The sequence below is a fragment of the Psammomys obesus genome, unplaced genomic scaffold, assembly GCF_907164565.1.
Source record: "Psammomys obesus unplaced genomic scaffold, mPsaObe1.curated_primary_1811, whole genome shotgun sequence".
NCBI classification, from domain to species: domain Eukaryota; kingdom Metazoa; phylum Chordata; class Mammalia; order Rodentia; family Muridae; genus Psammomys; species Psammomys obesus.
Window position 1 is genome coordinate 14,790,471 of NW_026585504.1, and position 15,054 is coordinate 14,805,524.

The following is a 15,054-nucleotide window of genomic DNA, read 5'->3' on the forward strand; positions in this document are numbered from 1 at the left end:
CTTTCTTTCTTTCTTTCTTTCTTTCTTTCTTTCTTTCTTTCTTTCTTATTATGGCTGTTTTGTTTTGTTTTGTTTTGTTTTGTTTGAGACAGGGTTTCTCTGTGTAGCCCTGGCTGTCCTAGAACTCGCTCTTTAGACAGGCTGGCCTCAAACTCACAGAGATCCACCTGCCTCTGCCTCCTGAGTGCTGGGATTACAGGCGTGTGCTGCTACCTCCCGGCTTGTTTATGTTATTTAAGGCAGGTTCTCACTGACTTGGTCTCCCAGGTTAGCCTTTAATTTCCTATGTTGCTCAGATGGGCCTTAAACTTGAAATCCCCCTGTCTCTGTGCTACAATATTACTGTTTTGTTTTGTTTTTTTTAAATGACTCACCACAAAAGAGTTTTTATGCTTAAAACTGTTGGGAAGAATTTTAGAGAAACACTCTTTTGAGACCTCAGACAGTACGTGAAGTTAAATTTTGCTATCCATGCATAGCATTTTACTGGTTCCAGGCATGCACCTTCATGAAGCTGATGTCTAAGGCTTCCATGCTGAATGGAAGAGATGAGTTGAGACAGAGCCCATGAGCTGCCAGTGTGAGATATTTGCTATTTGCCCTTTACAGGGAAGGTGTAACCAGCCTTGCTCTATGCTCCTCCATTCCTCTTCTCACCATTAGACTTTTAGAGAGAAAGTGTAGATAGTGCATCCTTGAATCCAATAACACATCACCTGTCCTCTGTATCCTCTGTAGCCACAGAGGATAACGATTCTTTCTGGGGAACCTAACCACAGTCTGTGATCACAACCGAAGTGAACAGCAGTTCTTTAATAACATCAAACATCCTGGGACTGCACACGGGAGCGGGTGGAAGTGAGAGGGCTTTGGCTGTGGATGACTTTTCCATTTTCCGTCACCAGTCATGGTCAATGTGGTTTCTCCTTTCCTGGAGATGGGGTGGAGATGTTGGGAGCTTGGCTGAGGAAGATCACACTCTCCCATCCCCCAACTCCTGCATCTTATGAACTGTTTTTAAACTGAGAAGTAGTGCATTTGACAGCCAAAGGGTGGACATTTGTCGCAAACACACGCTGTGAGCACATGTTGTGAGCTGACCCTCGATTTCCCAGCGCATGCGACGTTGGCCCCGGTTCCGGTGCTCTCTGCAATCTTCCTCCTCCTCTTAAATACTGCTACTATGGTCATCCGTGTGGTCTTTCCCTGTTCCCACAAGTCCCTTGCATACATGGCCTAGGTCCTTGAGACCCACCATACTAAACACCCCAGGGGAATGTCCCCACCATCCTCTTCCTGTTCGACCTATCTTATTTTTTACAACTCTTATTGATACATGGCAATCCCACTATCTCTGCCCTTCATAGCCACCCTCCATCCTTGCTACTCTCCTCCCCCCACAAAAAAAAAAACAGAAAACAAAACAAATCTTGCTGTGGAAGCTATAATGTATCACACCCTTTTGCTCAAACAGCTTTACTTGCAAACTCATTGCAGTGAGTCATCGGTCTGCTCCGAGGCCTCTGGCTTCTGCTACACCATCAATACTGGATCCTCCCCAGGACTCTTCTCAGACACCCTGATGTTGCCCTGTGTCATGGAGACCCTGCAGCTTTGGATCTGCAGGACCGGCCCTTTCACGTGCTCCAGCAGTTCGTAGATGGGGTTGATGTTGGGGTAGGCCAACTCAAAGCCCTGGCTCTGGGCCTGGGTGGAAGCTAGGTTGATCACCCGGCCAGCTCTCTTGTGCTGCCCAGGTGCAGGGCCTGTTTTCCCTCCTGCTGCAGCCAGCGAGTTGCCCAACATTTTAAATCATTTTAAACGAAAACTTTCTCTTCCATTCTCTCAGATCTTTTGCATTTTCCATCAAGAGGCACACAGCTTAGTTTGTTTGTTTGTTTGTTTGTTTGTTTGTTTCGTTCTGTTGCAGTTAAGAAAAACGTTGCCTGCTCTCTCAGAGGACCTGGGTTCAATTCCTGGCAACCACATAGCAGCTCACAACTGTCTGTAACTCTGGTTCCAGGGGATCTGACTCTCTAACACAGACAAACATACAGGCAAAATACCAATGCACATGGAATGCAAATACATACATACATACATACATACATACATACACACACACATACATACATACATACACACGTACATACATACATACATACATACATCTATAAGAGTTCTGACTCCATTGTATTTCCAGTTTATATCCGAAGTAGGCTCTTGTCTTATGGTTAGGCCCCATTGTCCCCTGCTCACAAACCCAACAGTGCCCAAGTCCCTGGACTCGACACACTTTTTCTTTTCTCTAATTTCTCCTTTGAACTGCCTTGAAAGTTTGAAGAGGGCATCACTGATATCTGCTTTGAGATCCTGGACAAGAGCCTCTACTCCCTCAAGAACCCACCCAGAGACCATTCTCAGAGGGGCGACGTGGTGTATGTGTGCAGGGTGGTGAGCGCCATGGTAAGGAGAGAAGCCCCTGCCCCTGCCCGAGGACCGCCTGAGCCTCTCCTGGCCGTTGCGGAAACCCGCCTGTCCGCCCTTTGCAGATCAACAGCAATGACGACAGCGGCGTGCTTCAGGGCAACTGGGGAGAGGACTACTCGCAGGGCACCAGCCCCTTGGAATGGAACGGCAGCGTGGCCATCTTGCGGCAGTGGTCGGCCAGGGGCGGGCAGCCTGTGAAATACGGACAGTGCTGGGTCTTCGCCTCTGTGATGTGCACGGGTGAGTGTGGTCTTAGCCACTGATTCCTCCCGGTTTCCCCTTCAGGCTAGGCCAGGGGATTCTTTACCCTCCGGGCCCGCCACTGCAGCTCAAGGCTGCAGTCCTAGAGCTCGCCAACGGCCCATGGCTAGGGAGCAGTGTGCACACGCGTTCTCTACCTGCACGCTATCCAGTCTCCAGCGGGTGGTGGTTGCAAACATCTGAGTCTCTTGGAGGAAGGCTGCTAATAGCAGGCACCTGAGCTGGCATGGCGGGGCGTGCTTCTAATCCTAGCATTTGAGAGGTGGAGGCAGTTGGATCAGGAGTTTCCCGGGCTACCTAGGGAGTTAGGCTAAGCTACGCTAGATGAGATTAGATTGTGTCTCCAGAGACAGACAGACAGACAAAAAGGTGGCCATTTGGACAGAGCAACTTGGAGTGCCCACAAAAGGCAGAACACTTCTTCCTGCTCCCTGCTCAGCTCAGGGTGAGTCTGCACTGGGCTGACAGGTGGAGGTGTGAGTAGATGGTCTCAGATAGCCTGACCTCACTCTAGACCTGACCTGACTAGCAATCAAAGCTTCGCTACCTTGATAACTACCTTTGGAGGATCAAGGACACTTTGCTCCATCGATTGCCTACTCACCCTTTAACAAGTCGGTGCCAAATTCTTGGCCCAAGTCTCTGGGAAGGCGAAGGACCTTTGCAAGGTCCCCTATGCAAAGCAGACCTTCCACGGGGGCTGTCTAGTCATACCCTGTGCTGGGTGTGTGTTGAAATAGTAGGTTGATTCCATTAGAGAAGGCGGGTTGGAGCTTGGATGAGAACAGGCAGCCGTTTTGCATGCTCTGAGGGAAACATAGTCACACAGTTATGTTCTGGGGCCTCAGATGCAGAGATTTAAATCTAAGTACACATGGGGAGACCTTACCAACTTACTTGTGAGGTGGGGGTGTGGCTACTCGGGGGCCCTGGAGCCCCGCCCCTATCTGCCTTGGCTTGGAAAGTACCCAGTGGTAGCAGGTGTTCACCTTGGCCCTTCAGATCCCAGGAGGAGCAGAAAAAGGACTAGACCCATGGCTCGGGCTCCTCTCCGATCCCTTCTGTCCCCACAGGCCACAGAGTGTCGGGGGCTGTGATGCTAAGTTGGTTTTGGCCACCTGCAGCCCAGGTCTGAGCTGGGTGTGTGGAAAGCCTGGGGGCAGCGCGGGACCAGGCAGCTAACTACTGACCGGAAGCCCTACCAGAGTCTCCTCAGTGCATCAAGGCAGAAGGACTCTTATCCCTAGTCCTATTACTTAAAAAAAAAAAAAGTGACCTTTCCCAGCAGCACTGGTAGGCCCTGTCTGCCCTCCTAGCGAGAGGGAGTGGGAGAGACCTCTTCTGAACTCACCACACTGACAGGAGCGAGGGACTAGTCTCAAGTCACACATGGCTCTTGATGACACCTGTTTTAGGTAGCCGGTTAGTTGGTTTGTTGTATGTATGTGTGTGAGCTTGGGCTAATGTCTGTGAAATCATAGCTTTCTGTACCGTCCTGCGGATCCACGGGAGGGCGCTGCTGGCTCATCAAAGACGGTAAGGAGCCTGCTCTCTGACGTCACCCACTGTATGCGTACAATGGACTGTTCTAACTATAGTCATTCTCTTACTTGTTTGTTTAGTTATTTATATATGTTGCAGAGCTGAGGAACGAGGTCACCTTGTACCTGTTAGGCAAGCACTCTGCCACTGAGCTACAGCCCCAGCCCTCTCATTTTTGTCTTTTTTTTTTTTTTAAACACTTATCTTTCTGTAGAACGATAGATTCAGAATTTCAGAACTGGAAGCCACCCAGTTCAGCTCTTCGATTTCTTTCTTACAAGGGGACTCACACAAAGAAATCAAGTCGCTCATCTCAGGTCGCACAGTTACTCTTTTGAAACTGACCACATATTTCCCCCCTTTTGAATTCTCACGCGCTTTAGTCCCTTTGCTTTTAACTTGAAGAGCTGCTGAGTGAGAAGAGCTGGAAATAACAAGTTAGTTATTGTTTTAAGTGGCTCACAAAAGATTTCTTCTGCTTTACCACTGATGGGCAGGCAGATGGAAGCTTCTCTGGGCTCCACCGTAGGAGCCCAGAGAATAAAAGAGTTTGAAGGTGAGAAACTGTGAGAAAAGGTAATGATTCTGCTTGAACTGACCTCAGCCATCTCTCCTTCTCTGTAGTAATGAGATGCTTAGGTGTTCCAACCCGAGTTGTTTCCAATTTCCATTCGGCACACAACGCAGATCAGAACTTGACCATTGACATCTACTATAACCGAGCTGCGGAAATGCTACCGACTCAGAAGCCAGACAAAATCTGGTAAGAGGTTTTATTTGCAACAGCTCAACACTGTTCCAGGTAGGAGATGAAACTGATTCAGCTTGCCTCAGAGGTGTGATGTCCTGTGACACCTCCTTGGTGATGCTTAGAGAGGAATTCACCAGCCCAGAAGGCCGTGCTGGCTAGTTAGAGTAAGTGACACTCATTTCAGACATCATAGACATTGGAATATCACACCTGGGCCAAGCTGTGTGTCCCACTCACTGGCCTGACGCTGTCACTCACTCACTCTCTTTGAGGTCTTCTGGGTGACAACAGTGAGTTGCCTCCTTCATCCCCTGTCCCCAGGAGGCAGAGCCAGGACTTACTGGCCTGGATTTCTTTGCTTAGCTCTGCTATCTGGCTCCCTCTCTCGGGCTAGGGTGGAGAAGGCTTTACCTGCTTACCTTGACCCTTTCCCTGGTTCTCTGTCTTCCCTGTCCTACTCCAGGTCTGCCTTCCTGCATTTCCTCTGCTGTTATTTTCCAGGTGTGAGAAAAAAAAAAAAAACTCCTCTGTGTAAAATGCAGATAGTGTCTACATGGCAGGGTTGTTAGGGCTGAAGGACAGAATACAGTTGAGACGGGGTTTTCAAACTGGGATCCGCAGGCTGGGGCCAGAATTAGCTCTGTTTCAAAATCAGTGGGAAGGCTGTATTCCTTCCTTAGCATTCTGTCTCCACGAAAGAATGTATAACTGACTCAGATCGTGAGGACACCGACAAGCTGCAAATAGGACCTACTCTGGGGGTCGGGGAAGATTGTTTTCAAATTTTCAGCATAATGATGAAAGGCTAAGGAAAAGATCCACCATCAAAGGAAACTCAGATATTACACAAGAAAATACAATGTGTGATGCTAGTCTGAATTCTGTGGGAAAGCAAAAAGACAACAAAGGACATTATTAGGTCAACTGACAACCTGAAATACAAATAGCAAATTGACTGTAAAAAGGTCATATCCATAAGAAGTGCGAAGGCTTCTTAACTGTCCAAGGTTTTATACTATTCTTTGGGGGAATATATATTATACACACACATGTATCCATAGCTATATAAAAGAAGACAAATAAGAAAAATGTTATTAACAGATAAGTTGTTTTTGTATTGTTGTTGCAACTTTAAGTTGGCAATTACTTTTTGGCTAATTACTTTTTATGGAACATAAGCTTTTCAATTAAAAAATATTTTATTTTACCTATTTTACATCCTCTCCTCCCAGTCCCTCCTCCTCCTTTCCTTCCCCCTCCCCTATTCCCACCCACCTCTCAACCACTCCTCCTCCCTTTCTCTTCAGAAAAGGGTTGGCCTCCATCAATATTGACCAGCCACGGCATATCAAGTTGTGTTTAGACTGGGCACCTCCTCTCCTGTTTAAGGATAGTCAAGGCAATCCAGTAGGGAGAAAGGGTCCCAAAAGCAGGCAACAGAGTCAGAGACAGTTCCTACTCCCACTGTTAGGATTCCCACAGAAGATCAAACCACACAACTGAAACATATAAGTAGAGGGCTTAGGTCAGTCCCATGCAGGTTTCCTGGTTGGCAGTTTAGACGGTGAGAGCCCCTAGGGTCTAGGTTAGTTGATTTTGTAGGTTTTCTTACGGTATCTTCACTGGTATGGCCCCTACAGCCCTTCCTCCCCCTCTTCTGCAGGACTCCCCAAGGTCCACCTAATGTTTGGCTGTGGGTCTCTGCATGTTCCCATCAGTTGCTGGGTGAAGCCTACCTGATGACAATTGGCAATTATCTTTTTAAAATTCCTTTTTCTCTTTTGCTGCCTCCGGGTTTCTCATTCACTTGCATAGAATTTTTACAGATTTTATGCTACATATCACAGTTAAAACTCATTTACAGCTGAGAACTATTTTCATTATATTATATAACTGGAGTCGCCATCCCTCATCAAGGAAGCTTCTCTTTGCAATAGGTGGAGCCCATCAGAGAAAACCACAGCCAATCAGAATGCAGACTTGTGAAGCCCACACCCAACAGACACATAAGAGCATTTTTTTTTTTTACAGGTTAGCCCTTTTCAAAAAGATTTATTTGTACATATGAACACTATCTGCATGTACGCCTGCATGGCAGAAAAGAGGATCAGATCCCGTTATAGGTGGTTGTGAGCCACCATGTGGTTGCTGGGAATTGAACTCGGGACCTTTGGAAGAGCAGATAGTACCTTTAACCACTGAGCCATCTCTCTAACTCCCCATAAGAGCATTTTTAAAAAACAAGCTATATTATATTATGTGTTGAGCTTACTCCTTCCAAACCTGGCCTCCTCCTTTTCTCCTTTCTCCTTAGATCCCTCTGTTCCTCCAGACTGTTTCACTTGTATTTTCATATAATATATGATACATATGTGTGTATATATATATATATATAATATACACACATCATTTTATGCATCTATAAAAATCTAATGGCCAACAAGATTGCTCAGCGGGTAAAGGTGCTTTTTGCCAAGTCTCAGTTAGAGCCCTAGAATGTACAGGCAGGAAGGAAAGAACTGACTCCCACAAGATGCCCTCTGACCTCCACACATGTGGGTCATGGCACGTTCCAACTCCCTCCCAAAATTAACAAATGTTAAAAAGTTATAATCTGACTACCAATGAGAGAAATCATGACATTTGCTTTTCTGATGCTGGATTAGTTAATTTAGGACGGTTATCCTCAGCTGCTTCTGTTTTTCTACAAAAGATATGACTTTTTTTTTTTCTTTGCTGAAAAATTCCATTGTGTATTTATAACACATTTTCTCTGTTCGTGTCTTTGTTTTGGGCACCTGCGCTGACTCTGGGATATGGTAACTTGGAGGTCTTTGGGCAAATACTTGGGTCACATGATGGATCTGTTTTCAGTTTCTTAAGAGACTTCCAAACTGATTTCTGTAGTGTGTGGGCTAGTTCACACTCCCATCAGCAGTGTGGAGTAAGAGTCCTTCCTTTTTCGTGCACACCCTCGCCAGTGCCTGTCATCATTTGTTTCCTGATGACTCATTCTGACTGGCATGAGATGGACTCCCAATGTGGCTTTGCATTTCTTTGATGGCTAGTAGGTTAAATATCTTCCTACACATTTATTGGCCATTTGTATTTCACCTTTTGAGAACTATATGTTCATTTCATTAGCCTGTTTATTAATTAGGTTGTTTAATTTCTTGTTTAGTTTTTTGAGTTCTTGATATATTCTGGATACTAGTCCTCGCTTAGATGTATGGCTAGCAAGGATTGTCTCCTTCTCTGTAAGCTGTTTCATCACTTGCTTAACTGCTTCTTTTGTTGCTCAGAAGCTTTTAAATTTCATGAGGTCCCAATTTGCCAATTGTTGGGTTTATTTCCTGAGCTATTGGAGTCCCGTTCACAAAATCTTGGCCTAAATCTTGAAGCATTTTTCTTCTGACAGTTTTAGGTTTTCTATTAAGATCTTTGATCCACTTGGAGTTGACTTTTGTGCATGGTGAGAGAGAAAGATTTAGTTTTATTCTTCTATATGCAGATATTCAATTTTCCTAGTACTATTAATTGATGAGGCTGTTGGGAGTTTTTTTTTTGTTTTGTTTTGTTTTTAAATTACATGTATGTAATGTGTCTGTGTGTGGGTTTGTGCACATGAGAATAATGCCAAAGAAGGCCAAAAGAGGGTGTTAAATCCTCAGGAGCTAGAGTTGTAGGTTGTTACCAATGTAACCACCTTACATTGGTTCTGGGGAATGAAACTCAGCCCTCTGCAAGAGCGGTGCCTTCCCAGTGGCTAAGGCCCCCCTCTGACCCTGAAGGGGATATCTTTACTCCAATGTATATTTTTGAAGCCATTGTAAAAAATCAGATTGTTGTAGCTATTTGGGTTTATATTTGAACCTTCCGTCTGGTCCATCGATACATATACCTGCTTTGTACCAGTACCATACTGATCTTTCCCCCTATGGCTCTGTAATGTAACTTGAAATCAGATATGGTGATGTCTTCAGCATTATTCTCTCTGTTCACGGTTGCTTTGGCTATCTGTGACCTTTCGTTCTTCCGTTTGAGTTCTCTACATAGACCAGGCTGGTCTCCAACTCTCAGAGATCCACTTGCCTCTGCCTCTGAAGTACTGGGTTTAAAGGTGTGTGCCCCCATGGTCGGCTCCTTGATTGCTTTCTCTATTATAATTACTTCCTAATACAAAGTAGAGGAAAATAGAATTATAAGCAACGGCACAGACACTCTGCGTAATATCCGGTGCCTAAAAACCCTCGGGAAATAGAAGCCTTGGCTCCCTCTTTCCTTCTGCAGGAACTTCCATGTCTGGAACGAGTGCTGGATGATCCGGAAAGATCTCCCACCAGGGTACGGCGGCTGGCAGGTTCTGGACCCCACCCCTCAGCAAACCAGCAATGGTGCGTGGGGATCGCTGCAGGGGCCAGGCTCTCTGGGAGGCTCATTTAGATCAATACCCACATAGCCAGAGAGGGTGCAGCAGTCTCCTGCTTCATCCCCTTCTCAGGGTTGTAGCCTAGACAGTGTCAGGTCGCGGGTATAACTTTGTTCGCCTGAACGAGCAATGAACCTCTCTGCTCTTCCCTGTCCTGTAAAGGCAGGAAGACGGTGCCCGACAACAGCCACTTCAATGTGGTGACTGTGAGGCTCAGACAAATCAGCGCACATGGGTGCACTTGGTAAACTGGAGAAAGCCTAGTGTGAGGGCCATTGTTGCCACTGCCCATCATTTCTAATCACCCCTCACGGCCGCAACCGGATGCCTGAGGCCCAGATGTCTACCGGCATCCATGTCCCACAATTCCTGTTTCCTCCACAGGGTTGTTCTGCTGTGGCCCCGCCTCCGTGAAAGCCATCAAGGAAGGGGAGGTCCACCTGGCGTATGATACCTCTTTTGTGTTTGCCGAGGTGAATGCTGACGAGGTCATTTGGCTTTTTGAGGGTGGCCAGGCCCAAGAAATCTTGGCCCATAATACCAGTTACATCGGGAAAGCAATCAGCACCAAGATGGTAGGGTCAGATGCGCGCCTGGACATCACCAGTTCCTACAAATACCCAGAAGGTGCCTGGGCCTTGGATTTGGGAGGGAGTGGGCATAACCACTGGACCCAGATTAAAACAACACCACCTGCCCCTTGGACAAACTCCCAGGATACTTGACCCTGGAATAGATTTGCCTAGATGTGGCCAGTAAAAATGTGGGTTGTTCAATCAAATTTTAATTCTAGATAAATTAAGACAGACAATATATTATTATTACAAATATGTTCCAAATGGTACATGTGACATCTTTAATTTTTTTCTATTACATTTACTTACTGTGTGTATATGAACATGTACGTGTGTGTGTGTGTGCGTGTGTGTGTGTGTGTGTGTGTGTGTGTGTGTAGGTCAGAGGACAACTTATGGGAGTTAGTTTTCTACTTTCATTGCACGGAGATTAAACTCATGTTGTCAAGCTTGAGAGCATGTGTTTTATTCCATCATGCTAGCTCTATATGTGATATCCTTCTGCTAAAAAGAATTGACTGTTTATCTGAAAGTCAAATCAACTGTGTATAGCTTTTAGTGTGTGTTCCAAATATAGGTTATTATTTATAACAAAGATTATTTACTTATCTTAAATCCAAATTTAATTGGAGGTCCTGAATTTGACCTAATCACTCTATCAGGGTCACAATCTGTCCCTCTGTGTCCATTACACTTGGGTTAATAGCAATGGGAGAGATGGACATTCAGGAGGGAGATGGCTCTGGGCCTCTCCTGTGGAAGAGAGAAGACATCCCTTTGGAGGTCTTCAGTGGACTCAGGGCTTAGCTCATGATAACTAAGCAAGGCTCTGCCATGCCATAGGTGGGCAAGCCTGGACCATCTTCCCATGCCCCTGCTTCCTTATCAGTGAAATGAGATGGCTCTCCTCAGACGGTTAAATGAGCTAGTATGAAGAATACGCGGGGAATATAGTAAGTGCTCTAGAGTCTGCAGTAAGTTTGAGTTTTGAGCCTGGATGTTGAGTTGTCCTCAAGGAAAAGAAATAAAGGTCTAGCTAAAGGATTTGACTATGTATTTTCAGAGAGGGAAAAGAAGCCCCTGGCTTTAATGATGGTGGTGATAATGATGTTGGTGGTTGTGATAAGGATGGTGATGATGATGGCGATGATGGTGATAGTCATAATAACAGTGCTGATGGCAAAGAACCACACTGAATCTCTTACATTCAACAATTACATGGCCTGACATTTTAGGAACTCTGGGCAATCCAGTGTCATCCCCCGGTTCCATGTGACAGGACTGAACACTGAGGGATGAAGAGACTGACAGAGCAAGGGGCTGAAGCCAGCACTGAACAGCACCAACCTCTTCTCAGTCATGATATCGTATGCTTCTCTGTGTGGCTCTTCAGTATATATTACATGGCTTCTGGCTGGCAGCTGAGAGTTTAGTCGTTTGTTTTCCAGAGAGGGTCATTGGTCTTCTCTGCCCGGTCCTACTGATATCTTTGTTCTGTGTGGATCTGTTCTGCCAGGATCCTCTGAGGAGCGGTCTGTATTCATTAAGGCCTCCCGGAAATTGCTGGAATCAAGAAGGAACTCTTCATCGCTCCTGGATCTTCTAGGGTCTGAGGCCTTTAAGGATAAGCCTGTCCAGCTGAAACTCCACCTGGCTAGGGCACCTTTGTGGGGCCAGGACTTGCTGCTCATGCTACACGTCCAGAGGGCGCCAAACAGAGCCCATGGTCGGGACCCCATTGGACTGATAGTACGCTTTTCTGCACAGCCCCTGCTGCATGGGGGCAGCCCTTGGAAACCCTTCTGGAACTATGTGGTACGCTTGAATGTGGATTTTGAGAAGGGTGAGTATGTAGCAGCCATGAGAAAGCACCTGTAGAGAGGGGAGCTTGGTCTTATGAATAGGCTGTCCTGGTTTAGCCAAGCCACAGAGAACCCCTTTCCCAATGCACACACCCCAGGCAGGCAATCTGCAGTTGCTGGAAAGTTGGGTGCCAAGGGCAGAACCCGTGGCATCATCCTAACTCATCGGACAACAATGACCTCTGAGTGCAGCATTTCTTTGTTTCCCAACCCTTGGACTCAAGATGCCGTTTTTGCCTAGGTTTAGGGCTTCAGCAGCTGCTCCTGCTGCCCTACAGCAATTACAAAAACAAGCTGACAGATGAAAAGCTGATCCGTGTGTCTGGCATCGCCGAAGTTGAAGAGACAGGGCAGCTCATTCTGGTCCTAAAAGATTTCACCCTGGAGCCTCCCCACTTGTCTATTGAGGTGAGGTCTCTGAACAGAGATGGGGACACACAGGCTCTAAGCTGTTCCTCTCATGGGCTTTGCAGCAGCGCCATGCCCCGTTAAGGATGATGACATTCTTAACATGCTACACATCCTCAGAGAGGCATAGTCTCTGAGGCTTTATTCTTGAGCATGGGCAACAGCCTGAGAAGGTGGGCTCTGGGGCTCTGTATAAAACAAAGGGTGGAGTGTGGAGGCATCTCAGGGAGGTCACGTTTTGGAGAGGATGCTGAGGAAGAGCAAATGAAGGCGTGTTACCATGAAGGTGTGTTAAGGAAGGAGCTCCCTGCACAAAGGCAGAGCTAAAAAGGCAATGATTTTGGGATGTGAGAAGAGGAGACAGATTTAAGACAGACCATCTGGTTAGATGCAAAAGGTGACTGCTGCTAAGACGTGGGGTGCCACAGGAAAGAGAAACAAGAAGTGAACTTCACACACCAAGACCCAGGGCTAGAGAGGCTTGGGTGGCTCTTACAGAAGAAAGGCACTAAAGGAAGGAAAGGTTCACAGAGAAGGCCATCCTCTCCAAAGCCTTCATCCTCACCTCTCCTTTCCTCTCCCAAAGTCTCTCCCCCTGCCTTCCTCAAGCCCAGCTCTGTATCTGGCATGCTTAGCAGTATCCCTGACGCTAGCCAGCAGAAGAAGTGTTGGGTGGTTCCACATGGGATAAGTCAGCTGGCACGTTTGTGGTTTTCATGTGGGCATACACTCAGGCTGTCAGGCCAGGCGATGCTGGATGCATCAGACAGAGGAAGGGCCCCTGCCTGTTACCCAGAGCAGAGTCTAGTTGTAATGGGATCCCAGTACGACAGAGCATGTGTCAAGTAGGCTGTGGATTGTTCCCCATGGCCATAAGACCTGTGGGCGATTAATGTCACTGTGCTGGATTCCAGAGTTATTCTCTCCCATTTGACTTTGACACCCTCTTTGGAGACTTGGTTCTTTCGTTTGGGGTTTCAGGTAAGTTAGGGTGTGTTCTTCCTCCTCTTCCATTCTCTGGCCAAGCGTATTCTCTGAACCTGGTTTCCAGTGTGATCTGGGTGGACAGAGGTCTTTCTGGCTCAATACCTGTTTACTGATGCTCCATCAGATGGCACTACCCTGGGCTCCAGGAGTGAGGACAGAATCCCAGCCTCCCATTGCAGGCTAAGGCCATGCTGCCGCATGACACAGACCTCAAGAGTGAGGCGCTATACACAGCTGGGGGCAATTAGTATGTCCTGAGAAGATACAACAGGACAGGAGAAAGGTCCTGACTCCGTCATTGATCTATCTTGGGATCTTGGCTTCATCATTGCTTTGTTGGTGGGATGACATCACGGATGGCGCATTGGTGGCACACGTGACCTCCCTGGTCCTGGGCATGGGCTAGATAATACTAACCAATCATAACTAAGTGTGGTCGGGATCCTACCGAACGCAGGCTAGACACCACTCATCATTTGGGACCAGCAGGCCTCTTAAAATAGATGGTAGGAAGGGAAACACTATGGCCATTCCCAATGTGTCCACTTCCTGGCATGCCCTGAACTTCTGAAACAGGTGAACATATGCGTCAGTTTGGTCTGTTCTCAGTTTACAGTTGTCTTCCCCGATAGCAGCAGCTAAGCTCTGAGCAGTCCCTGGTGGTTACAGGATTAGTTGCCTGGGTGGGTGTGGCAGCAGGGCCAAGGGCCTAGGGCATCTCTGTTTTCTCCCCACACAGGTGTTTGAAAGGGCTGAGGTGGGCAAGGCCCTGAACATCCAAATCACCCTCACCAACACGCTCATGGTGCCTCTGAATAACTGTACCATGGTTCTGGAGGGAAGTGGCATCATCAATGGGCAGATAACAAGAGAGTGAGTAACACCGCCATTGGCCCTCTTGCCACCCTTTCCCTGGTGCTGGTCTCTGAGGAGCTGTGCCTCAAGGGACCAGTGGATCCTCCTTAGTCTCCAGATGCCACATTCTGGTTCCCATTTCCCCAACCTCAAGAAAGCTGGGGGGTTGGTGGTACTCATTAACTGGGTCTCCCTGCCCCATTGCCCATCCAAGCTGCCAATCCTCCAGGCTCCACCAGGCTGCTTTTGACTTTCAGCCTTGGGACTCTGATGGCTGGACAGACCATCCAAATTCAAATGTCGCTCTACCCCATCAAAGCTGGGCCCCACCAGCTACAAGTACTCATCAGCAGCACTGAGGTCAAGGAGATCAAAGGCTATAAGGATATCGTCATCGCTGCTGCTCCAGCCTGCTGAGGCCTGCCTTCCTAATGCCCTCCCCAGTCCACGTCCCAGCCCCCCTTCCCACTCCCAGCATCACCTCACGGCTTTCTACTCCTCAAGGTGTTGTTGCTCAACCTCTGTCATGGGGACAGATGGAACTCTGTAGAAGCACTGTGCATCATGGGAAGAAACAATAAAGATGTGTTAGGGCTCTCCTGCACCAAGAAGCCGCTGTGTGGCTGGGTGGGCCCTCTCCATTCTCCTCCTCTTTCTTCTGCTAAGGGCTTCATCCACAAACTAAGCCCACAGGTTCCTTTCTAATGTTGCTTCTCTGCACTAAGGCTCTCAGGCACTAAGGTGTCTCACTTACATGCCCTTAAATGAACTGAGAGGCAGAGGTGAGGGGAACTCCTGAGAAGGTTAGCAAATGCAAGGCAATCACCAAAAACTGCCAGGCAGAATTTTCCTGTTGCCATCCTGAGAGCACCCAGCACGGCAGGGAACCCCTCC

At 47.4% G+C, this 15,054-nt stretch overlaps 1 protein-coding gene across 1 annotated transcript in view; it reads left to right on the plus strand.

The window, feature by feature from the left end:
* The window catches only part of Tgm7 (transglutaminase 7), a 24,032-nt gene extending 9,455 nt beyond the window's left edge, over positions 1–14,577 (plus strand). Inside the window, exons 5-13 of the mRNA XM_055609472.1 lie at positions 2,338–2,466; positions 2,553–2,730; positions 4,918–5,056; positions 9,335–9,438; positions 9,858–10,100; positions 11,565–11,891; positions 12,158–12,318; positions 14,045–14,178; positions 14,418–14,577. Of these exons, the coding sequence (XP_055465447.1) occupies positions 2,338–2,466; positions 2,553–2,730; positions 4,918–5,056; positions 9,335–9,438; positions 9,858–10,100; positions 11,565–11,891; positions 12,158–12,318; positions 14,045–14,178; positions 14,418–14,577 (1,575 nt within the window). The remainder of the gene's footprint in view (positions 1–2,337; positions 2,467–2,552; positions 2,731–4,917; positions 5,057–9,334; positions 9,439–9,857; positions 10,101–11,564; positions 11,892–12,157; positions 12,319–14,044; positions 14,179–14,417) is intronic.
* The last annotated feature ends 477 nt before the right edge of the window (positions 14,578–15,054 follow it).